This window comes from Anguilla rostrata, chromosome 4 (genome assembly GCF_018555375.3).
Source record: "Anguilla rostrata isolate EN2019 chromosome 4, ASM1855537v3, whole genome shotgun sequence".
NCBI lineage: Eukaryota > Metazoa > Chordata > Actinopteri > Anguilliformes > Anguillidae > Anguilla > Anguilla rostrata.
The window spans coordinates 27,994,600-28,019,479 of NC_057936.1; the positions used below are offsets into that span (position 1 = coordinate 27,994,600).

The 24,880-nt window shown below is 42.6% G+C and overlaps 1 protein-coding gene across 2 annotated transcripts in view; it reads right to left on the minus strand.

The window, feature by feature from the left end:
* The window catches only part of nos1apa (nitric oxide synthase 1 (neuronal) adaptor protein a), a 95,538-nt gene that overhangs the window by 16,592 nt on the left and 54,066 nt on the right, over window positions 1-24,880 (minus strand). The window contains exons 6-10 of one of the 2 annotated variants that reach the window (XM_064332007.1): window positions 23,823-23,964; window positions 23,017-23,174; window positions 8,630-8,791; window positions 2,766-2,931; window positions 2,239-2,388 (exon numbers count right to left, since the gene is read on the minus strand). In XM_064332007.1, the coding sequence (XP_064188077.1) occupies window positions 2,239-2,388; window positions 2,766-2,931; window positions 8,630-8,791; window positions 23,017-23,174; window positions 23,823-23,964 (778 nt within the window). Of the gene's footprint in view, window positions 1-1,611; window positions 2,389-2,765; window positions 2,932-8,629; window positions 8,792-23,016; window positions 23,175-23,822; window positions 23,965-24,880 lie in introns of those variants that run through there. The other variant, XM_064332008.1, reaches the window with a different exon arrangement.

A 24,880-nucleotide genomic window follows, 5' to 3' on the forward strand; every position in this document is an offset into this window, starting at 1 on the left:
TAAGCACTGCTTCATAGAAGTTAATTTCTGCTGTGGATATACTGTATTTAAAAAAAATCAGCCATTGAAAACTTTCAGTTCTTAAGCCGTTTGCACTATCTGACTGTGATCAGTTTGTTTCTATATTTGCATTTACTCTGCTCTCTAGTTATCACCCCCCCCCCCCCCCCAATGCCTGCAGATCACATTCCACAGCCTACAGTCCAGGCACTGCTCTCCGAGATCTATCCAGACTCCACTCTGATTGGGCGCTGGTGAAAGCGCAGCTCCTCAGGCTGCTAGGGGGTCATACTATGGCAAACAGGGGCTAAGCGGGGAAGGTCGGGTTCTGACCGGACCATTGATTCTGCGGCGAAATCACGATGACCACCAATTAACAAGCGCTTCGAGAGGAAGATGAAAAATGCACAAGTTGACATTTTGCAAAATACACGTGTCAGGGTATCTGAGATGTTTTTGGAGGTCAGGCTCCTTCTGCCCCTCCGCACCTGGGCCATGGCCTGGGGGTGTAGGGCTGCCTGCGCGGTCTGCCCTGAAGCCCTCATTAGAGGAGTGAGCCATTGCTATGCTCCTGCTCTCCTCTTACCTCTGAGACCTGGGATCCCAGACACACTCCTGCACATTCATTAGCATGCCTCTGACTCCCTCTCCCCCGCTCACCCAATCAAGCTGCAAATCACACAAGGCCAAAGCAAATCATTCCGCTCACGACAAAATGGTAAAGTTAGATTTGCCAGTAAATGGCGACGGTAGATGAAAGTTATAGGTTAAAGCAATGTCACCATCTGGAGATGGGAAGGTCAGATGATGAAGCGTTCTGCAGGCCATGTTTTTAGCAGCGACGAAGGGCGATTATTTTTCCTGAAGGGTGATGGGATCCTGATTAAACAGTTTCCAAAAGGTCACGATGACTTTCTTTAGGGTCTAAGCAGGCAAGCACACAACAATGCCATTGCATTAGGTAGCCTACATCCTCAGAAAGATAAACAAGGTGAGAGCAATACATCTAGCCTTTCTCAACAAGTCACATGGCAGCTTTCTGCAGACAGTGCATACAGCACAACCAAGGACAAAGGAGAATCAATGTGGTCCACTTTACTGATTGACCAGTCTCTGTGCTCTTTAAATCCATTACCTCAGATGGTACTGGTGCAGCCTGACTGCCAAGCACAACTTGGTTTGGTGGATAACTGCACAAAAGCAAAATTCTTGCTGATGCTAGACAGACACATAGCATGCTATGAGCAAACATAAATGAAATCTAATTTGTTCAAAGCTGAGCACATGCTACTAGTCACAGATAAAGCGAAATTGGATGAGTTTGACTCATGCCAAAGGTCACAAACAGAACCAGATGTGAATGAAGCTGCAGGAAGTGTGCCATAAATATGCAAATATGCGCGAGTTCTCAGCATAAAAGCACAATAATGTTAAACCGCTGCATCATAGCTTCACAGTACCATGTATAAAATGTAGTCTTTCCTTACATATACATATATAGATATAGATATTCTGCTTTAAAAAAATCATCTTTAAGTTGTTAGAGGACTGGCCTCAGAATGGATGGCAACAGGTCATTGAATGTCCTACTCAGAATGGATGGCAACAGGTCATTGAATGTCCTACATTTTTGCCCAGACTTTAAATAACAAGGGTGCATGTGCACTGTGCTGGGCTCCCAACTTCCCTTTACTCCTGTGATTGGCTGCTTACACCTCTCATTCTAGCACAGATGAAAGGGGTTTAAAAGACATCCGTGTCTGTACAAAGGTTCTGCCATATTGTGTGTCATGGATGCTCTATGTGACACAATGACGCCTCCTCTTTTGGGAGCGGGAGGAGCACTACAGAGTAGTGAGGTCTGACTCTCGACAAGTGTATTCACCGGGTGCTTGGAACGGGCGCGGTCACGGTCGGCAGCGCGTGCGGAGAGGGCGCAGGCCAGAGGGACGCGCTAGACGGCGATCTCGTCGTCGAGGCAGTCGGACGGCCCGTGCCTGTTCAGTGCGTTGAGGAGGCGCAGGGCGCCGTCGTCCGGCCCCCAGCTGTCTCGGTCGTCGCTCTCGTCCGTGTTGGACTCGTACTCCGAGGCAATGCCCGACTCCCGGAATTTGAAGAACTCCAGGCTGTCGAGGAAGTCGTCGCGGGACCCCCGCGGGGGCCCCCAGCCCACCTCCCTCAGGGCGGGCCCCGGGAGGAAGCGGAAACACTCCAGCTTTACCAGACGGTCGTCCCTACCTAGCGGGCTGTCCAGGGGCGGGGAGAGCGGCATCCCGTCGCTCAGCTGCGGCAGCCCCGCCTCCTCCGGCCGGGGCGTGGTGGGGTCGCACAGGACCGGCGGCACGTTGGCGCGGAAGGTGATTTCCAGCAGGCTGTCCTGGGAGCCCACTGCGAGGAGAGCAGGGGCGCACAAAAACACGTAGGAAACCTCATCACAACCGCACTGCAATCACCATTCACACACAACGCACGTCAACCTGCTCAGCCTTGCAAATAAGCAGGATATCTCAAAACTGGATAAATTACTGCAAGACATTTCTTACCTCTTCAAATTACAGCAATGGAAAAAGAGATGAAAAGGCTCCCGCTGATTTATAGCTTTCTAAAGCCGTAAAACTTTCATATATTTCAGGAGGTGTAAGGACTCGCTGGGCTATTTTGACCACGAGGGAGGGAATAAGCTCGCTTTAGAAAGGCTGAGTGACAGCTGGAAAGTGAATGATGACATCACAGACTACAGGCGTGATGTGGGAGAAGAGTCTTACTGGAGTTGCGTCCAGACAGTTTGAGCTCCAGCTCCTGTATCTGTTTGACCAGGAGGGAGATGTGCTGCAGCAGGTCTTTATTCTGCAGCAGCAGCTGGTGGACTCGTGCCTGAGCCTCTATCCTCGCTGCAGCTTCCGCTGAGAGCTGGTCCTTCAGCAGGTGAACCTGCACACACACACACACACATAAACACACACACACAAACACACGCACACACACACACACACACATAAACACACACACACAAGCACACACATGCACATGCACATACACACACACACACACACACATATGCACACACACACACACACACACACACACACACAAAGGCAAACACACATAAACTCTTGGCACATTAATGCGCTAAACAGCTTTATATCTGCCTTTACTATTCTACCAAGGCAGCATGAACCACATTTAGGCTCCATTATTGATCTCATGGACTCATCACAATAAAAAATAACTACATACACAAGATGAGTTTAAAAAGCAACTTATTTAAGTTGTCAGAAATAATAAAGGCAATAAGAAAGGATTTTTGGTTTAAATGCAAACAAATGCCTTCTATTAGATATATCACACCAAAAACGATTAAGCAATAAATCAGCTTTTGTTTACATACACCCTTGTTTAATCTGAGGTGGAAGGTTATTCAACGCAAGAGCAAAAGAGCAAAAATGTAATTTATTAGTATCTTCAGCTGAACTTTAGTTTTTCATCTGCATTAGCACCGATGAAGTCTGAACAGTATTTATGGGAGGGTGGAGGGTGAGAATGATAAGCACATTCCAAAGAGCAACTGCTTACTGTATAGTGATTTATAAATTTAAACTGAAAAGATAACCAAGCATCTAAGATGAGGCTGCATTCCAAAATGCCAAACCAGTGCAAAATCAGACAAAAATCAATATGGCTGTCAAAAACAGACACAACAGTCAAAATAAAATGAACCCCATTTTATTCCTAGAAAATGAATAGCGTACTTAGATAACCCTGGGATGGAACAAGAGAGAGAGTGAACAAACACCACTTTTAGCTAACACCAGCTATTTCTAACAGCTCCTACCAAAAACAGGAAACTGCTTGACCTTGCAGAAATTTTAGGATTTGAGGGGGAAAAAAACAAGAGTACCTAACCATTTATGCCTACATTTTGCAACAAGCTCTGGTGTGATCAAGTCATAGGTTTACTGCTGCTGCAAAGTAAAACAGCAGCAGAATGTGACCAACTGAACGTGCTGTGAAGGAACACAAATGCCCAAATGTAATAAGATTATTTATTAATGGGATGAATATGTTGACAATATATCCGTTATAAAGTGCTGACGGTAGCATGTAATGGGAGTAATGTAGGAGCGGTAAATGGCCTATAATGGTGATATAACACGTTAATGGAACAGGCAGTAGAGATATACGCTGAGCATTCACAGGCCACACAGGCCATGGCATATCAAGCAGGAAACTGCAATATGCCATGGCTGAAACTGAAAGCAATGTCCTCCTTTTTGTTTTGTTTAGGCCTACATTACTTTGTTCCATTCCAACAATTTTCTATAGTAACTAGGAAAGCAGAGCATCTCTGTACCATGTCCACTCCAACCAAATTTAAAAAAAAATAAAAAAATCAATTAATTAATTAAATAAATGACTAATAAATAAATAAATTACTAGCTCCATGAATATGTCGGACAGATAGCAAATATTCAAAGTGCCAAACTATGTCAAATCCACGTTTCGGAGAGACTTCGGCTTTTACAATGCTTCTTAACAGTGACTTAATTGAAAGATTTATATTTTGACATTGATTTAATTCTAGAATAAATAATTTCTACTGACAACATATGCAAATGCATGCTAAAGTAAACTGAATTGTATCACATCTGAACTGGACTGAATTGCAAAACTGAACTGAATCAGAGCTGAATCGGCTAAAATTGTATTGTATTGTTGCATTGTTATGTGTAATTTTCCTGCATCATTTCATAAGCCATGTACTAACATGCATACTGAATCTTCTGAGATTCATACCCTTTGTGCAGACACATCTGGAGGCTAAAACTCTGAAACAAGCAGCAGTCTCCAGGCAATCTGGACACACTGTTGGTCACTTGGAAACAACTGAAGCACAAACGCTGACTTACTGAATGTTGAGAACTGTATCTACTCAAAATACAGTCAGTTGGCTTCTGCAAAGTAGCCAGGCCGGAAAAAATGACAGCATTCAAATCATATTTCAGCATTTTTCTTTTCAATACCAAGATGAAATAAACACATTTATAGGAAACCTGATTACAATGAATGGGATTCATTTAGCTGTCAGCGAGAAGGGACTGTGAACTCGAGGTCAGCTTTCAATGATGTAGGGTTTCAGAAAGACCCCATCATGACTTTCTCCCAGAAGACGATGAACAGAACAGCTGTCATCTCTATTTCAGAACAAAACAGAGGGTTAACCTTGCTACTCTCGCTTTATAGCTCTTGACTTCCAGAATTCCGACAATTCATGGAGATGGGGAAGCTATCCTCACAGGCATTTAAAAAAGTGAATTTAAAGTATTTTCAGAGCCACCAGTTCTGTCCATTCACTATTTGAAAGATATTAAAGTAGAGAGAGCATCAGTTCAGGCATTCCGCTTGACTACACTGTGCAGTAATCATGCTGCCACTCATTCACAGCTCTGGCATACAAAATAGTCTGAGGGGAGGAGGGTGGGCAGCAAACAGGGAACTGTGACTTACCCTACACTGACTGTGACTACCACAAGCCTCAGAACAGCAATGCACACACTCAGGGAAACACAAAGAGAAACAAGACATGAAAGCATTACACCTTCAAGGGGTGACTAGCATGACAGCGCCAATGACCTGTTAGTCACTCAAAGTCATTTCTGCAAAATGATTCATCCATCACAATGTGTACTTTGGTGAAAACTGAATATTATATAGTGGGGCACTTACACTGCTACTATATTAAAGTGCATGGGACATGGGCAGGGACATTTACATAACTAAAAAATAAAATTACTTGCAGTGTCCGCTTTGGTTTCCTTCATGTAGAAGACCTCACCATTGGCTGAACGCAAAAACAGTTTGCTTTTTGCCATCTTGCATTTTCCAGATGTGTGAGAACAGAAAAGATAAATTTAGATAATATGTTTTTCTAGCAACACTAATTTCAGCCTCTTTTCCATTTTCCGTGATTTTCAACAACTTTGCTGTGAGAACTCTGTGACTTTAGCCAGGTTTGGGGGCTAATCCACTGTATCCAAGACCACTGTGTAAATACTAAACTGATAAACAACTATTAAACTCATCCAGCACTGAATAACCCTGGTGTGTAATGTTTTCCTCTTCAGTGTGAACTGAAAAATGATTGGGTTCTTTTTGTGATGTGAGTGATAGCATTTAGCTTCAGTTTTTATATTCTTTTTTCCATTCTCTGCAATTTCTTCACTGCTTATACATGCTTCTAAAGCATACTGAATGCCTGGCTTTTGACTTCTAGTTGATACATAACCCAATCCTCAAAACGGATCAATTGTTTCTTGCCATAGCTGGATAAACTGAATGACTCCAGCCATTTTTCAGAAAGCTTGAGTAGTGAGAGTAATCATGCATAGGTGGGGTGAGAGATCGGTCAATTAATGTCAAAAACTACACTGCTTAGATTTGTGTGCGTTCATAGTATTCCAGCATTTACACATGAATATTCATGTAAAATTGTTTTTCATCTAACCCTGTACAACACTTTAAAAACTTAACTTTCCCCAGACATTTCTTTTAAAATTTCCATTAGGCACCATGTAAATGTTTTAACTAAATGATAAAGACATATCGCTTCCAGTAAAGCAACAAGGTTTGCAGTTCAATTCTCCAGCTAGAAACTCATCAGACATAAGCATTCACACTCTCTTGAGCTGATTAATGAGTTGCCTGAAATATATATATAAATAAACAAATTGGCTGTGTAATTTCAAACGTCCCGGCAACGCTGACGTTTCTGGTGTGCTGAGCTTGGAGTACTGACTGCCTGAGAGTCCTGACCATGGTGTGCTGAGAGCAGGTGTAATGGGCTTGACCCTTCCTGACATCACTGAATTGCCAATGTGAGGGAGGCAATGGAAAGAACCTCTTCTGGGCAATCCAATGAACAACAGCCTGCAGGGTCAGGACTGGACTTTTTCAATCTCCTGCCAGCAAATAGGGCACATACCCCTTATTTCAGTTAGTGTTCCCTGCTTTGTTGGCCAGCTTTAAGTAATTACCTTCACATTTAAAAAAAATGATTCTCTTTTAATTAATTCATAGCTCATGTTAAGTGTCGTTTAAACTACATGGTTTCATAATTCATCGGTTTGCCAAAGCAAAATAAGTGGCATACCGAAACGAAAAGTTGCAAAAATGATGTTAAAAGTATTAGCGTTGACCGAGGGTTGAATTTTTTCTACTGTAAATGATGGATAAAATGTCAGCTTGCCCTGAGACTGGTTGAGATTCAACCAGTCTAACTGGTTTTTGCATGGCGCCTATTTCTAGACCACGTGGTGAATACCCTTTCAACTACAAACACATTTCATCCACAAACAAAGCTCCCCCCTCCCCCTCAAGACAAGTGTGACACAAATTAGTAATGACCAACAGCACAGGTGGTTTTGATAATAAACTTCAAAGCTATCCTCAAAGATTGTCTGTCATTTTAGACAAGTTACTAAATTGGCACGAGGTACCTTTATATATGTTGATTTAGTGGAACTCCAGTAGACTGGCATATGGGGCAGAGCAGGGTGAGGAATGAGTACACATCCCTAATGTCACTGAGCTGAGAGAGTGGGAGCACTGTTGCGTAGATGTTGAGCACTCTGCAACTGCACTAGAGGTTTTGAATCCCAGGAGTACCATCGCTGTTATACCATTAGGGCCAGGTACTTAACTTGAATTACTTTAGTCAGTATCCATCTGTTAAACTGACAACTGGTTAGATGTTAGGTGCCTATTTGCCCTGGATAAGGCTATTTGCAAATAAAGAGTGTGGAGGGGTGAGAGAGCTAAAGAAAGCTGGACCCTGTTTTACATTTAAAATTATGGGAAAGTATCCAAAATTCCAACTCAGAAAGCTATGAGAACACTTACTAGATGAAAACATCTCTGATTGTATTTAAATTGATATTCCCTCAGTTAAAACTAATGCAAGTGTTAACTGCTTGAACATGACCACCATGAAAAACAAAAGACAAATTCAATGGGTATAAATATGACGGATAAAGGCGTACATTCCTTCCTGCACTGCACACTATTTCCAGGGGGTAATGTGACATTTTACAATAAAACACTGTGACACTTTTGGGTTATCTGCTCAGAGTGGTGGGAGAATTGTGAGAAACAGGGAAGAATCTGATAATCGCAGAGAGCCCAGTGTGAAATAGCAGGTTGGAATCAAATGCGGACCAGGAAAACCCTGCAGCACTACTGTTAGAGCTCAATGGCGCCCCCTGGGCCTGTTGGCAGATCAGAATGGATCTAGGACGACAGACTGAACAGAGTAAAGGGCCAGGATAACCCCTTCAAAATATTGATAGTATTTTAGAGCGCACTAAAGGCCTGGCAGCTTCTGGTTCCTATTTTATTTCATATGGTGCTGTTACCTTGGCACAAAGCACAGCACAGATAACACACACAATCACATTTAACAATAAAGCATATAAAGCTGGGTGCACCATAATGGGGCACCTCATAATTGCATAAGTAACACACATATAGAGCTACGAAGGAAACCACAATCTGAAGAGCAACTGAGGAAAACGTGTCTCCTGTCATTAGCATTAGCGAAGCTGTGGGGGAAGCGTGGCGCGCTCATGGTCCTCACCTGGGCTACTGCCACCTGCGTCTGCTGCTGCTGCTGCTGGACCTGCTGCTGGAGGAGCTGAATCTGGTGGTGCACCGACAGGGGGGTTCCAGCTGCCAGCTGGCCGGACGAAGGCAGGAGCATCTTAGGGGTGGCCAGCAGGATGGAGACGTCCTCTGAGACCTGGAGAGGCAGTGGGGGCGGGCCCCGTGGTTACCATGGTGACCAGCGGGGTGATTGACAGGAGCAGAACCAAATCAGCTCCCTCTGATGGCAGTGTGTAAACAGGCCTGTAGGGGATGATGCTTAAACCTGAAGTGCTTTGGCAAAACTCCAACCATATCTATGGATGATATATTAAAATGTAATATAGGCATATGCTAACCAAATAATAAAAAAACAATATTTAGTGCACTGTATGAATCAATAGTGAATCACAATTTTAATACATAATGAATCCGTCATAATAAATATTATATAATATATAAGACAGATTTACAATGGGCACATAAATTAAACCACCAATAAAATTTATTCGCAGAAAGCTCTGCTCAGCTCACACAATTCGGAGCATTGCCTGCTGGGTATTTAGAGTAGTCCTTGCTTCTGAGAGATGAATGGCACCACTTCAAGCACAAGTGTTTAAAGGACTGCAGCATGACCCAGCCTGGTCAATGGACCGCTTCACCACAGAGCCTACAGAATGAGGATTGACTGTGGTAGCATGGGGCCAGTGCCCCTCAGCGACTGACCCCACTGCCACTGACCCGGGGCCATTAATTAGCCGTGCCTCTGGTCCCTGAAGTAGCCGAGCCCTGTACACACTGGGCAGCGCTGCTTGGGAGGCACTGTGGTCCGTCGCAAGCACGGCGATGATAAATTGGCAATATTCCACCACGCAGCTGGGTTATTTATTTCTCCTGGCTGAGATGAAAATATGGTAATGCTGCCGGTCAGATATTGACCTCGGAGGTGCTGGGTGTGCAGGCTGTGTCACGAAGCAACGGGCACAATTTCACGGCGTGAACTCTATTCATTCCGGGTTAAATGTGATATGGGATTGTGGCCCTCTGAGCCAAGGCAAGGCAACGTGCACTTGGAGTCAGTTACCGAGTTATGAACAAGGAGGAAGAGATGGATAGGTAGAGAATGAAAAAAGAGACCTATTACTTCCCATCTCCCTCACATGCCAATTTCTCACCGTTCCGCCAGACACCCTGTGTACGCAGTTCACAAGTCCAATGCATCAACTCAAAAAACAGACATGAGTGCAATACTCCAGACAGCTGCATTTCTCTTCACTCCACTGCTTTGAGAGGCCACACAATTAAAGAACATCCTGACTTTTTTTGAGTGGCTCAGACAAGCGGGGCATTCCATAATCTCCTCTTAATTATCAAGAAAAACCCTGCGTTTTCCCTCTCACACATACATGAGCAGATTTCAAACAAAGGTGGGTGCGGGGGTTTAATTACGTTTGCCAAGGCTACTTTAATCTGTTTGTCCTCCACACCAGGCTCTACTTACAATAGATGGCATTCTGCAGCCACAGAGGAGCTAATCATATTTCTGAAACAATCTGTGAACCAAACAAAACAGGCCAGGTTTGCATCTAGAATTCAGGTTCATGGCGCCTGTGTGTGCTAAGCAGCAGATGTTTCCTAGAGCAATTCTGCAGAGCACTACCTTGTAAACACCACCTGCTCCGTAAGACTCCATCCTGACTTCCAAAGTTTTGTGACCAGTAAACTGATGAGAAGCCCATATAGCTGATACTTCCACACTGAATCCATGCTGGCTGTATCCTAATTCTCTAATTTGGCACCTGATGCTAATTATAATTAAGAAACTACTGCAAGCATGATGCTAATCAGAATGGATAAGGGCGATTGACTATGTTTACCTTTTGAAAGCAATTGTGTTTATCTGGCAAACGTGTTTGATAAAGAATGCAAAAATGAACTAGAAGAGTGCACTCAGTAGAGTGCAGATCTCCGCCAGGCGTGCTAGCTTTGCTGATGCAACAATAGAGGCTACACAATCAATGCAATCAGACAAATACAATATTACAAGCTTTTACCATGTGCCACTGAAAATCCCAAAAACGCCAATTCAGTGAAGTAACGCTAAAGGTGATGACATGTTAGCTAATTTCATTCACATCAGCCACGATGTGTTAGACAGAGCTAATGTTGACGTTACAGTCTGGCACTTTCATTTCAAATCTGGACAGGAACAATTCCAAAAGACCAGCGATATAAAATATCAATTTCAACGTGAAAATGGCAACAAAAGAATTGCCACAGATTCAAACATTAATGTACCCCGTTAGTTGGCGGATTATTTTGTTGGCATTTTACATCACTGGTCTTTCATTCCAAACGGAAGCAGTTGTTGATCACTTGCGGCCCCTACCAGCCAGTTAGGAGGAGTGAGGAGTTGGCACTCAATGTATTCGAAATGGACAATGATGGAAATTAATTCAAATAAAACACTTGTCATTGACCGATTTGCAAAATATTCGAGAATTCAGGTCCTTGGCCTGCTGTCAGCATGCACAACAAGTATTAGGCTGATCGGCCCAGCAGTATGCGGGATTAGCTGCGGACACACACACACACACACACACACACACACACACACACACACGCACACACGCGCGCGCGCGCGACCAAACGCATAATCCCCTCCAGGTTCTCACCTGGCGGAGATAATGAATAAATGATTCCTGTGTTTTTCCCCATTTGGCCGTTTCAGCCAGATCTTAATACACTTTCCTCTCATTATAGGAAATAGAATGGAAACTGAAATTTGTGAATTCTTTGCTGATGTGTAGTTTTTGCATTCACAAATGACCCAGAAATATTTTTGATGATTATGATTCTAGCAAAAAAAGTGGTCAGTGGTCAGGGTTAACTGGGTACAATGTACAGTACGTAACTAAAACGCTGCAACCGGTGAAATCCTTTCTACTTGTAATATGTAAATGATGCTATAGCTACCTTTGTGCAGGCAAGCTGGAAATGCCTAAGCATTGTGCCTTGATTGATGCAGAATAACCAATACGCTTTTTTCTTTTCCAAAAAAAGCAGAGACCCACAAGAAATTGGTTAATTTCTGGAGGCTCACAGACACTGCAATATTGCAATAAACCCAACAATTAATATGTGTAGTGCCAATTTTTGCGAGGAGGACTTTCAAAACTGCACACAAAAACAAAGTGGCTTTGCTACAAAGCTAGTGCTAGTGCATGGTGCAGTGACTTCCTTCAACTCCCTCCCAAAACTTTGCAGCAAGTGACACTTCCGGTGGTTGCAGAGCAGACACGGGATGGATTGGTAAGAAGGCCTACCATTAGCTAGCAATAATTAAACAGCTTTCACGTATAGATTTGTGGAATTAAAGCCTTTCTTTATGTGGGTGTAATGTCCAGAGATTGAGACTGCTGTCAAGTCTAATGTCAGTGTTACAATGCTATTACACATTGAACGATCTTCATGTTTAACATTACAATGGGAACGTCTAGCTTACGTTGCTCTTTCGTGTTGTCAGGTATTCTAATGTTACTGCACTGGACAGCCTGCTCTAACCCAGTAACGAGGAATGGTTTATATACGAGGTGTCTCACCGATATGAAGTTAATGAGAGGAGGATACATGCCCTGTTCGTATCTGCTTATTTGATGCTAATTCAATAGTATTTATTACAATATAATGGTTATAACCAAGTTAAAAACTTGAAAGAAATACTAAGCACAATCAATTGTCACTTCTGGGGAATTTAACCACAAATTGAATCCAGTTTCCTGGACATTTAACTCCTCCCTGATAACTTGAGGATTTCGATAAGCCATGTTTGTGCAGTTGCCTACAAATTTACAGTAATGCTCCACGATTTTAGAGTGGGCAGAAGAAATAGCGGAGCATTACTCTAGTTGACATTTTAAGAATTACATGCATCAGTAGCCAAAAACTTTTAGCACAACAAATTTGTGTTGTGCTGACAAAAACATTAAGTTAAATGTAGGTGGCAATGTGAAAGGGAAAGAATCTATGTGTGTATATGGACCAAGAAGTGAAAAAAATCTGAGAGAATTAGGAACAGGCTGTCAATGTAAAAAATAAAATGAGGAAGATACAGAAATAATGAAAAATGTAGAGAGAACAGGACCAAAATAAGGCTTTCACAAATTCTGGTTTCAAAGCTAAATATGTCAAAAATGCAATAACTATATTCTACAAGCAATGCATTGAGCGCATGCCTCTCCACTCTTAACAAATGCCAAAGCAAATGTCTCTAAAAGAGTCATCTGTTTCAGCAAAAGGTGCCTTCCTTTCTTGCATGAAATGAAAACCCCTCTTTGTAAATATCTCACAAACAAAAAGTCAAATCCTTTCTGGACTGTACTAAAGCCAATAATACCAACAGTTGTCACCCACAATAGTCCATAATGCATTTTCAGTAATGCTGTTACTAGACAAACGGACAGATGCAAGGGGAATATCACAGACTATAACCTCCCCTTCACCTACTGGCGGCTGAGATAACAGGCTGCCAGCCACCCAATCATGAAAACCAAAACACATAGTTAGCGCCGGCTCTCAACAGCTGAGATTATCTATGACTGATATGTTTTGTAGACATGTTATTACTCTCGTGTCAATTTGTGAAGGCAAATCTCAAATCAAATCTGGGACCATATTGATGTATTCGTCACAAATTCGCTCTCCGGGAGACGTGACAAAGTGCTGGCGCTGGTGCACGCAGTGAAGCTTGCCCTCAGTGCCAAGCGTCTCGTGAGGAGCTGGGAGAGATAAGCGACACCTTTAATACGGCCGTGCAGTGACAGCGGGCCTGACGCTCCAATCATCCGCCAGAGCGCTCGGGCTCTGTGTCAATCAAACTCTGACGTCCGAGAGACTGAGTCAGACGCTGACACTGACAGAATGACACGCAGAAGGACGGCCTGCACGACATGAGGCTGGTCACGTCATAACAAACACGCAGGCCCGCTTTTGACACCCCGAGCCGAGACTGTGCGAGTCACATGACTTCAGCCATTAGCCTCCTGGAACAGTGTTGTTCTCACATGACCACCGCATCCACATTACTTTTATTTGTTTAGCATTATCACCTTATCCAGAAAAAAGCTCTGGATGACACAGGGACTGGAACACAGGAGTTCAAAAGTGTGTTACAGTACGCCCTGAAGTAAGTGATATTAATGTGAGGCAACGGTGCTCCCGAATGCAGTTGTTGCAGTTTACGCATCAAAAATTGCATGTCTGATCTGAACTAATGGATAGTTCTTCCAGTAATTTCCTGTAATTTGGAGTGTTGTGGTCCAAGGGGAAGCCTTCATTTTGCAGAGGGTAGTGAGGAACGTTGGGTTACAGCAGTAGGCAGAGGCGACGGATAGCCTTGTCTGTCACAGCTATTGGTCAATGAGGTGTAATATAGTGAGGTGTGACAGGATCTTTAGTCTCTGGGCCAGCTGGGCAGGACAACGACCATTCTGCCACACTATGCAGGAACTTTGCCTCTCCTTTATAAACACCTTTTTGGTTTCATTGCCCACAATTTGGCCTTGTTACTCACTGTGAGGAGGGGGGGGGGGAGAGAGAGAGAGAGAGAGAGAGAGCAAAAAAGAGAGTGAGAGAGACAGACAGAGAGAGAGAGAGACAGTGACAGAGAGAGGAATTTATTTTGACCTTTGGAAACTAAATCCAGTTTGAAAATTTGTAAAGTTAATACCATATTTATTCCATTAGAATTTGTTTTGACTATTTTTTGTACACAGTTTCTGGACTGGTTTATAAGAAGGAAAAGCCTTATCTCAAAATAGTGGAAAACAGAGCAGGAGATAAAAATCAAAAGGCAAAATTAATAGACATGGACATTTTTAGTCTTTAAATGATTCATGGGCAATGACATTAATATCAAACTGAGACGGTGTGCAGTGCAGAACATAGAGAGCTAGCTTTGACATTCTGGGATCCATTAAGGTGGTATATATATTTTGAGCAGTCACAGACGCAGTTTGATTTGAGCAGCCATTTCAACCCCCCTAGAGTGGGTTAAACCTACAAGCCCCAGTCATAGTCCACTATGGAGAACATACTCATATTACCTGAAACTGCACCTCACCTCACCAGTTTCAGAATTCAGAAAACAAGGAGAACCTCAACTGTCAGAGAAGATCAAGGCAGCGTTCTCTTGAGATCAACAATATCAAATATGCAGTTTGCTTCAACATTGACCTGTACTATGAAAATCCACATTGTGAATTCTGGTGTGCATTTCTCTAGAGAGAAACCATCATACAAAACAGAAGTCAAACAACAGAGGTTTTTCTTTAACATTCCTTACCTTTTCTTTTTTTTTAACAACTGAATATTCTAGAGTTGCTCATAACCAAAAGAGCCATGTCATCAATGAGATTTGGAGTGCACATCTCCAGATCTATCAGTCACAGTTCTTTTCATTGTGCTGCTTGACGGCTTTCACAAACATCAGTGCAGGAATTACATTTCTCCTCTCCAGGTCCCTTGTGCCGGGATACCCACAGGCTGTATGGAGCTCCTAACGGCCACTGTGCAGGGAGACGAATGTGATAAACATCAAAGAAAAAGTGATCAACACTCTAATAAGAAAATAGGCTGGTATATGCTGGAGCAGCATACGGAATGTCAATCGTAATGACGGCCTTGATGCTTTTGTACATTAGGTCTGTGCAAACGTTGAGAGGGCTGAAAATATGCAGAGAAACCCCTCTTGAAAATTTTGCTCGAAAATATTTCAGAATGCCCCCCCATCCCATGTGTGAGAAGTCCTGGGTAACGTTTACATATCTGAATCTGTTTTGTTCATCCGAAATGTCATTTAGAGTATGTGTTGGCCCAAAACTTCCGGAAGGATTAAGAGAACATGGCTCCTTCAGACGCCTGTTAATCTGCAGACCACACGGACACTGCTGTTCTTCCCTGTCTCTCACAGTGACATCACAGCTGTGCGCTTGTATTATCTGACATTTGGAAAAGTGCAGCGATGTAGAGGGTGACCACTGAAACATTTAAAACTGGGGCATGTGCTCTACAAAACCATGTGACCCTGGCTGTTGCCCACACTGATAAAAGCACAGCCATTAGTCAGTAAGCAGTATTGTAGCCCTCTGCCACAAGGGGACAGAACCAGTGGCCACAGCCTTGGAACACAGAGGCCCTGAAGGTCCAGTCCATCAGATCTGAAGATCCTGGGAAGGCTCTCGCCCATGGTGTCAGCCCTCTGATGACTTCCTTTTACAGTCCCCTAAGTACTATATATATACTCAGCTTCTCCTTACAATAAAACAATACACTGCCAAATGACCTGAGCAGAAGACGACAAACAGGTTCTGAGGAATATTACAGAGGGTAATATGGCAAATTGATATATTTTAATTTAACACCTCATAAAGAAAACACAAAGCTTCTAAAATAACCAGACAACAACAATGAACAGAAAAAAACATGCAGCAAAAATATAACATAAATTAGAGATTTTCACACAACTTTTAACCTTAGGGTTGGTGTTACCACAACACCGACACGTGAGACATCTGAAATAGTGTCATACTCAAACTGACAGCTTCTGGTTGCATTCTCAAAATGGCAACCTGTGCCTCAAAATCAAAAACTCCATTCTTCAAAGTTCTTAAACAGGTTCGGGAGAGAGAAAACATCTGAAATGGGAAAGGTTATCCAACTGGCGAGCAACAAAGCCAGACTAATTGAGTAGCATCTGTTCCTGTACTTCATTTCTTATCCTGTCACGACTGTAAGCCTTCTGCAAAAAATTTTATAACAGGTTTGAGGACCTCAGCCAAATCTTTAATAGCAACAATTGAGATTTCAGGTGTTTTTAGCCCAATGTAAAAACTGCATTCAAAAAAGCTCACTTCCTAACTGGTAATAAAAATCTGAACATTTCATTTAACAGGCCTGAATAATTTTAATGTGGTTCCTTATGCAGGAAAAAAATCTTCCCACTTAATAAACAAATAGGCTGGATCTAGACTTGTTCAGCCCCAAACTCAAACACGACAAAGCATGGCATGATATTAAATAATGTTATTAATGTGAATAAAATGCTAATTGGGAAAGGGTATTTCAAGTTGTTTGGGACTGAGTATGTGTAACCTAACTGAAGTAATAATGCCATTGTACTTTAAGATGATCCCTGTAGCCTGTGCTCTAGCAACAATATCAACATGCGCAGAAGCATAAAATTGATATATAAAGGCCATTAAGCTTGTATGTCAAGTTTTACAGGGCGCCTGAGGGTGATAAGATCAGGCTGCGCTCAGAGATTCCAGCATGCCATGCTGGGGACCCTGACCAGTGGCCTCCAACCAGTTCAAGCTTAAGCTTCCAACCAGACACGCTTTATTTATCAGCATGGTCCCTCCAGTCTACAACCTTACAGTTTCTCACATAACGCCCGGTCAATCCAAGATGGCCAAAAACTTCCCAGAAATTAAAAGTAATTCTTGCAAAGATCATCTTGCCAACCCCCTGACAAAAATATGGAATATGACAAAATTCTTATTTTGTCATAAAAAGTAACAATCTTAAAAGGTAACAATAAAAATGTTTGATTATAATGAGGGAGAGTAAAATTTGATTAGGGAAATGCACAAAAAACATCAAAGACAAATCTGAAAAATATCTTTACCAATTTGGTAGTGCATATATTCGGCACTAAAATGGGTTCATAAAAGTCAGTGATTGGCAGCTCCCCACATTATGGTGTTTATAAAGCCTCATAACCAATTATAACTGTTAAAGAGGGTACTTACTGTGAGTGTGTCTGGGATGTGAATTGAACGTCAAGCTCTTATGGTAGGCTATTTCTGCCTTCTGATAAAACGTGACAACTGTTCTGACTTTCTAATCAGGTGATCCCATCCATGCCTTTTTAGTTGTTTAACTACATGTAGACACCAGCAGAAGTAAACATCCATAGCAGTTTAACCCACATTTAACCTACAGTCTTGTAAAATTATGGAAGGTAAGCATGCACCAAGGCAAACTTTTTACACCTAACAAATTTCAATGAGTGGATCCAAAGAAAGAAAGAATGATATCGCACAAGCAACTAAGGTAGAGAATCATAAACACAGACCAATAAACAGAACATCAGCGAAATTCAAATCCCCATAAATAAAGCAATATTCGTCCTGTTATTGAATGTTTCCACCGCTGCAATGCCAGGAGGTGTCAGTGACATGATCAATTTTGCAGATATATGCTGAAGTATCATAACAAACCTTGTATCTCAATTTTTGATAAATAGAAAGCTTCCATTATCCTCTGTGTACTGTTAGTGTTTTATGGCTCTGTGACATTAAAAAGTGGATCTAAAACTTGTTTGCAGTAATAAAAGTTTTTTCTAATTTCCAAGTTTAATACATTTTTTGCTATATAGTATTTTGCTATTTTAGCCCCACTTGACTAATAAAAAATCCTGCAGTGTGTTTGATTTGAAGTTTTGGCTGGAAACTCTTTCCCCAATTATTCTTTCAGCCACAAAGAAATGTGCTCGCAAGAACTACAACGCTGAGTTAACAAAAACTGGAAATAACCGAAGGATCTCTGTAAAGAGGTGAATTTCAAAATGGAAAGCCAAAACTACTGATAGCAGCAACAGAGCTCCAGGCATTTGTGCCTGGTTAACTACAGCATGAGACCGATGCCCTCAGCAGCATAGGCTGAAAATTGCTCATCACTTCTTCAGAAGCTTTGTCTGAAATGCAGCACACTCCAAACCCACTTGGAGAAGACCAAAAAATGTATGGCTTCAAAAGTCCTCACATTCCATCTATAATTTATTGGGTAAAAACACAACCCTGGTTCAAATGGCCAGATAGGCTTTATGTTCTACAGCCATCCATACACCAAAATGTCGGAAACATTGTCCGAATAATGATAAAAAAACAATTTATTTTTGCAAGTAACTGCAGGCAGCAGAACAGAAGTCAGGGGAGCATCGTTTATTTGCAATTTGTTTTAACAGGTCCACTTCACACAAAATGACCTACAAGGCCTTAACTTTAATAAGAGTTTGGTACGTGCCAAGGATGGTTAATTCTTTCAACACATTAAAAAAGCATATTCAAGTGTTTGCAGTTGTAAATGCTTGTTCTTAAAAAAGTGTGAGATTACCCAAAATGTCCTAGCTAAACTAAAATTACTTAATGAGACATGAATCCACACTTGCTGAAGAGCCAAAAATGGAATGAAGCTCAGGATCTCCTGTGACAAGACTGCTTCAGATCCTTTAACAACAAGCCTGGTTTACTGCAGAGAGCCGGATCTTGTGCTCTGAACCTGTATACACGCATTAACATACCATTTCATCTACCTCCAAAACGCATACACCACTGGAATTCTGCCCACTCACAGCCTGACTCTGAGGAGCTTAATCAAGGATGCCCGCATAGCCTGCACCTTACATCACAAGGCATTACTAAACGATGGCCTGACTAAAGAAATGTGAGCTCCAGGGCCTCGAGCCTGCTGAGCAATGTGACAATGGTGTCCAAACCCACTGCTGAGTAATCTATCAGACTGAGCATGATGATTGTTGCCCAGCATATCTGAAAAGGATTATTCTCACTTCAGTGAGGTTTCTCTTGATTTCATGGCTTGTTGGTTCCAATCATGTCTTCTGTGCACAGACAAATGGATTAAAACGACCAAAGGCCCAATTTTTCACATGGTCTTAATGCAAATGGAATTTCTCAATATGATGCTGTGCATGGCTAACCAATGTATCAAATAGCAAGACATTAAGAACAGAGAAATGCAAAAATAATAATAAATAATACTAAGTTGTTTTGTTTCACAGCTTATTTTTGCTAACTTGGTGCACTTTCACAAGCATCAGGCTGTAAAGGACTTTCTCAGCAGTGCTTCAAAACCAAAAGTAAAATTAGCTACAGTGATTTACAGGACACAGTATGGAGCTTATGAACTTTACTATAGCATTCACATTTACATTATTGGTTTCCACTGACCATGACCACAATTACTTTCACTGTATTTTAAAATAATGGCACAATCATAATGACATTCCCTGCCGTCGGCACAGTGAGCCCACTCTGCACAATACTGAGATTCAAAATAACATTTGTATGCAGGTCACAGAAGCACGCGTCGACCACGACAAGCAAGTAGTAATACTATGTTATTATGCTTTTAATGCTGTAGTTCACACAGGGAGTCCACCAACACAGACAGAACTCTTAAATGAGATATTGATGAAGTGGTATTGCCTTCCTACAGGGGATGATAACAAACCAACAAACTAAAGAGAATTTCCCTGAAGGAAAGAGAACACAGTAAATCATAAAAATATACTCAACTCACCCGCACTCCACTCACTTCTGCTGAGCGTAACGCTTGACCTCTGTGAGGTGGGATTTTTAAAAAATAAACATGTTTTCACAGAAAACACACCATTCACCTACATCCTGCTGCTCCTTTCAATTTGTATATTGTTATTATCAGGATTCATCTGAATACTACGGGATGGGAAAACTTTCTGCCCCGAGAGTGAACACTTCAATGCTGTAAATAGAACACAAACTTTATGGAAAATATGAAACGCATATACGGCAAACCACACACTGCCCTCCACAACCAAATACACTCCATTAGAAATTTCACAATATCACCTTCTATTATCATGATGCCAGCAGCCATGGAGTCTAATCCCTGGATTTTAACGTATGCAGGGTAGAAACTAATGTGGTAATCTAATGCCCTATGGCACCAGCAGCGTTCGTTTCTTAAAGACATGAGGGGCGATCATTGGTGAAAAGGTTTTGAAGCTGATGCAGATGATAGCATAGAGCCTCTTATGTGCAATCATTTCCCTCTTGTATTACAAGTAACAACTCTAACTACCACTCCGCAGCACAAGTCTTTGAAAACATCTTTACTAAACCAGATCTGGTGAGTCTGAATTAAAATAACATAAGCAACCCAACCCCTGCCACAACAAAATAAAAATGACAGACCCCAAGGACAGTCTTCGACTTAAGAATTGGGTCTAGTGTAGCGTTGCTAATATAAAAAAATATTTGGCCTGCCATTGCTCTGGGGAAAAAAATGACTACTTTCTATTTACAAAAGGTGACATATTGAGACGGGCCACGTTGCAGACTCTTTCCAATTACAGCACAGTGAAAGGGCTTTGATTTGCCTCTGGCACCTGCACGCTGAACTGTATTGTAATGAACTGGACAGACACAAAGCTCCAAGAATTTGGAGCAGCTACCAGAGCTTGGTGCCAAACGGCAAAATACCACACAGCCCGAGCTTTCTACAGCTCTGCACTCGGATCCGTAGAGACAATATACAACTGTGTATTCACATCACTTTAACAGCCATATATGAACCTGCATCTGCACCAGATACATCCTGCTATGCCTTGGCCAAACACAAAGATCACATAATGACCTTTCTACATGCATCTGGTGTTGGACAGTCATCTGTCACAACAGTGAATAAAACCCAAAGAACTCAGCTGAAACAACACAGCCTGAAAGGCGTTGGAAATACACAGGCGTAGGTGGGAGAAACACCCAGAAGCACAGCCTGAGAACCATCCAGCCTTCAGACTCTCAGGCTGTCTTTATGCCAACCAATCACCATCATACAGACAGTACAGGGTGAGCTAGATGAGCAGTGCAGCTATAGTACTTGGCAATTGAGCATGGATGTCTGAAGGTAGCAGGGTAATTGACGTCATGCAAGACCCAAGACCCAATGCGCATAACCTTAAAACCCACTGATGGGGCCTTCACTCTTGCACAAATCTCATGAATGTGACATTGGCTGATACAACACCTTTAGAATCAATTCAGGAAGTACTGCTCATTAACTTGCTGTCTCCCTACATTGGTTGAACAGCATGTAAAACACATGTTGGAGAATAGTGATGTTAAACTGATGGTAAATAGACTGCATTTGTATAGCACATTTTCCAGCAACTACAGCACTAAGCGCTTTACAATGAATGCCTCTCATTCACCCATTTATGCACACATACACACACGCACACAGATACACACACACACACACACACACACACACAAACGTCGAAAGGTGGCCACACAAGACACCAACCAGCTAATTGGAAGCAAGGACACTTTGGCACACCCAGAGGGCTGGGGATCGAAATGACAATTCTCCAGTTGCCAGACAACTGCTCTATCTCCTGAGCCGTAATGCCATAATGCCATCCCAATGATTGCATTCAGTACATTTTTTAAATTCTCAAACCACATCAGGTCACCCTAAACTGTGTTATTTCAGGGCTAATTACCTAGAGAATTTCCCTAATGGTGTTTCAATTACTGGACCACAGCTGTCTAAGGTTCAGCTTTAAGATAAAGCCTACATTGGTCATGTCTTTAAACTTAAATTAATTACAAATGACATTTTACCAATTAATACCTCTCTAAACCACATACATGCACACATATGCATGCATGTAGAGAATGGACTACACTATATGACGAAAAGTATCTGGACATCCCTTGGTCTGGGGCTGTTTTTCACAGTTTGGGCTAGGCCCTTTAGTTCTAGTGAACGGAAATATTAATGCTACAGTATACGATCACATTCTAGATGATTCTGTGCTTCCCCAACAGTTTGGGGAACACCTTTTCCTGTTTCAGCATGACAATGCCCCTGGGTACACAGTGAGGTCCATATAGAAATGGTTTCGTTGAGAACTTGACTGGTCTACACAGATCCCTGACCTCAACCCAGTCAAACAGCTTTGAGATCATTTGGAAAGTCAACTGCGAGCCAGGCCTAATCGCTCAAACAGTGCCCGACCTCACCGATGCACTTCTGGCTGAATGGAAGCAAATCCCAGCAGCAATGCTCCAACATTTAGAATAAAGCCTTCCCAGAAGAGTGAAGGTTGTTATAGCAGCTAAGGGTGGACTAACTCCATATTAATGCCCATAATTTTGGACGAGATTTTGGATGTCAGGTGTCCACATACTTTTGGCCATAGTGTATTTAGTAAGAGGTTAACAACTTTTCATTAGTGTGCTCTATCTGAAGTAGATCATTACCCACTCTTATCTGAACTGAGTTGCTAAGCAGTGGCCCTTCATGGGTGACTTACTCCCGAACAATTTAAACATTAGCTAATTCCCTAAACTCTACTGGTTTCTGCTGCTTTAATTACCCTCATTGCCGTAATACATTCGTAGAAACAATTCACAGAGCCATTTCCCCTTCTACAGTTGCTATTAGAGCAGCATGATTGGCAGTCTCTTGTGCTGAATTGCTTGTCAGTTCTATTAACCTCAAATTGAATGAGTAAATCGATTTACAGTACCGCACCTTCTTGTCACTGCCGATGTCGTCCTCTTTCTTGGCCGCGTCCAGGTCAGTGACCCCGCGGTTGAACTCGTCCACCGTGCTGTCCGGCAGGGGCACTTCCTCTGCGTCAATGTCCGTCTCCTCGGCGACGGTCTTCTCTGCGCCAGTCAGCTGCCGGGCTGAGAGAGAGGAGGCATTTTCACACAAAGCATTCACCACCAGGGGCCCATCGCGCAAGCAAACAAGGGCTTAGCAGAGCATGAATCGGAAAGACAAAGAGACTGAAGCAGGGGGTAATAAGAGATTAAGGCATAATTAAAACTGTCCAATTAGCACCTCAAGGATACACTTTTGGAAAATTACTCAATGTCACTGCACTCCACAGAGGGAGATAACCACATGGACACTTTTTCAAGGTAAACTTCCCCGAAGCCACTGCTTACTTAAATACTGTATCAACTACATGCTTTTGCTATGCCCCTTTTAAACCCAGGAACCAACAGAAGCAAGCTTCATCCCTTCGACGAGCAGCAGTGCATTCGCAGAGGTGACACAGGATTTCTACGCTGCAGTGCTGCAGCACATGGTTGTTCAGGCTCATTTGCATTTCAAAGGGAATGCTGTGGTGGCCCGCCTTGGAATTAGACCAAATGAGGAAGCTGTGATGCTGGGCTGTGGGGACCTGGGCTCTGCCTCCACATGGTTTTCTTGTGACTAAACAGGTGCTTTTTCATCAGACTCTGAATCAGACATGCATGTACAGGAGCTGCTGGTGTGAAAGCTGGGTGTTGGGGAGGTGGGGCAGAGCGGTGGCTGTGAGACAGTACCTGGCACCACAGATTCCTCGCTGGCCTTCTCGCTGACACCGTCCTCCTGTCCGTCAGCATTCTGCTGCGTGTGCTGCAGGCTCAGCTTGTGGCACACCTCGAACGCCTGGCCCACCGTCCGCACAATCCGCATGGCCTGGCTCTATAACGGGGGGGGGGGAGGGGGGTAGGGGTCAGGTCATCCTGGCACAGGCAAGACGGGCCATAAAAAAAGCCCGCATCAGCCAGGTGCTCACCATCAATTTTATATATCTGCGTGTGCTCCAGGGAAGTTGGTTGTAGGGAGCCAAATGTGGTCTTTGTTTCTAAGATGGAGCCAGGCTGTATATATAACCATATGTTCTGACAGATGGACCTCAGTAGCATCTGCCTTCCAGAGCTCTCCCTTTTTTCCCCCACTTTCCCTTTGATGCTGTTGACCTTGGGGCTGTGGTTACTGCTGTGACTGCACTGACTGTGCGAATTCCCTTTACTCAACGTCACTGGAAATACATTACTGGAATATCCAAAGGACATACACCTCACTCGAATTACTGTCTGCTGTTTTTTATTTGATTTATTTTTTTCACATTTGTCTGAATGACCTACAATCTACAAAGTGAAGGTTTCATGAGGGGTCTGAATGTCCATGGAACTAAGCCACTTGTGTAGCAAACTGAATGCACCCCAGCTGTTAATTAATAACCATTAGAAATCAAATTCATCAGTTTGATGCAGGTAATAATGTTCTCTGACCCTGAATGCCAGTCTGAGACAAGACTGGAAGATATACCAAGGTTATTGTGCTATTAATCTGTGAGGACAAAAGCACTACTCCATGCTGATATTCTTCCCTTTGCATCACCAACGATATATGTCATTTTGAGAGTCAATGATTTGGTGAAGGAAAACTACATTGATTTTCTTGTCCGTGAAAACAGACACAGAGCCTCTTCTAATGGAATACACTTCAGCGGTTGAAAGGGAAGAAATGAAATAAAAGTACTCTTATTCCATAAATTCTGACAATAAAAAAGAAAGACGTATATGTAAAGATGGAGGGTTATCAATACGTCATT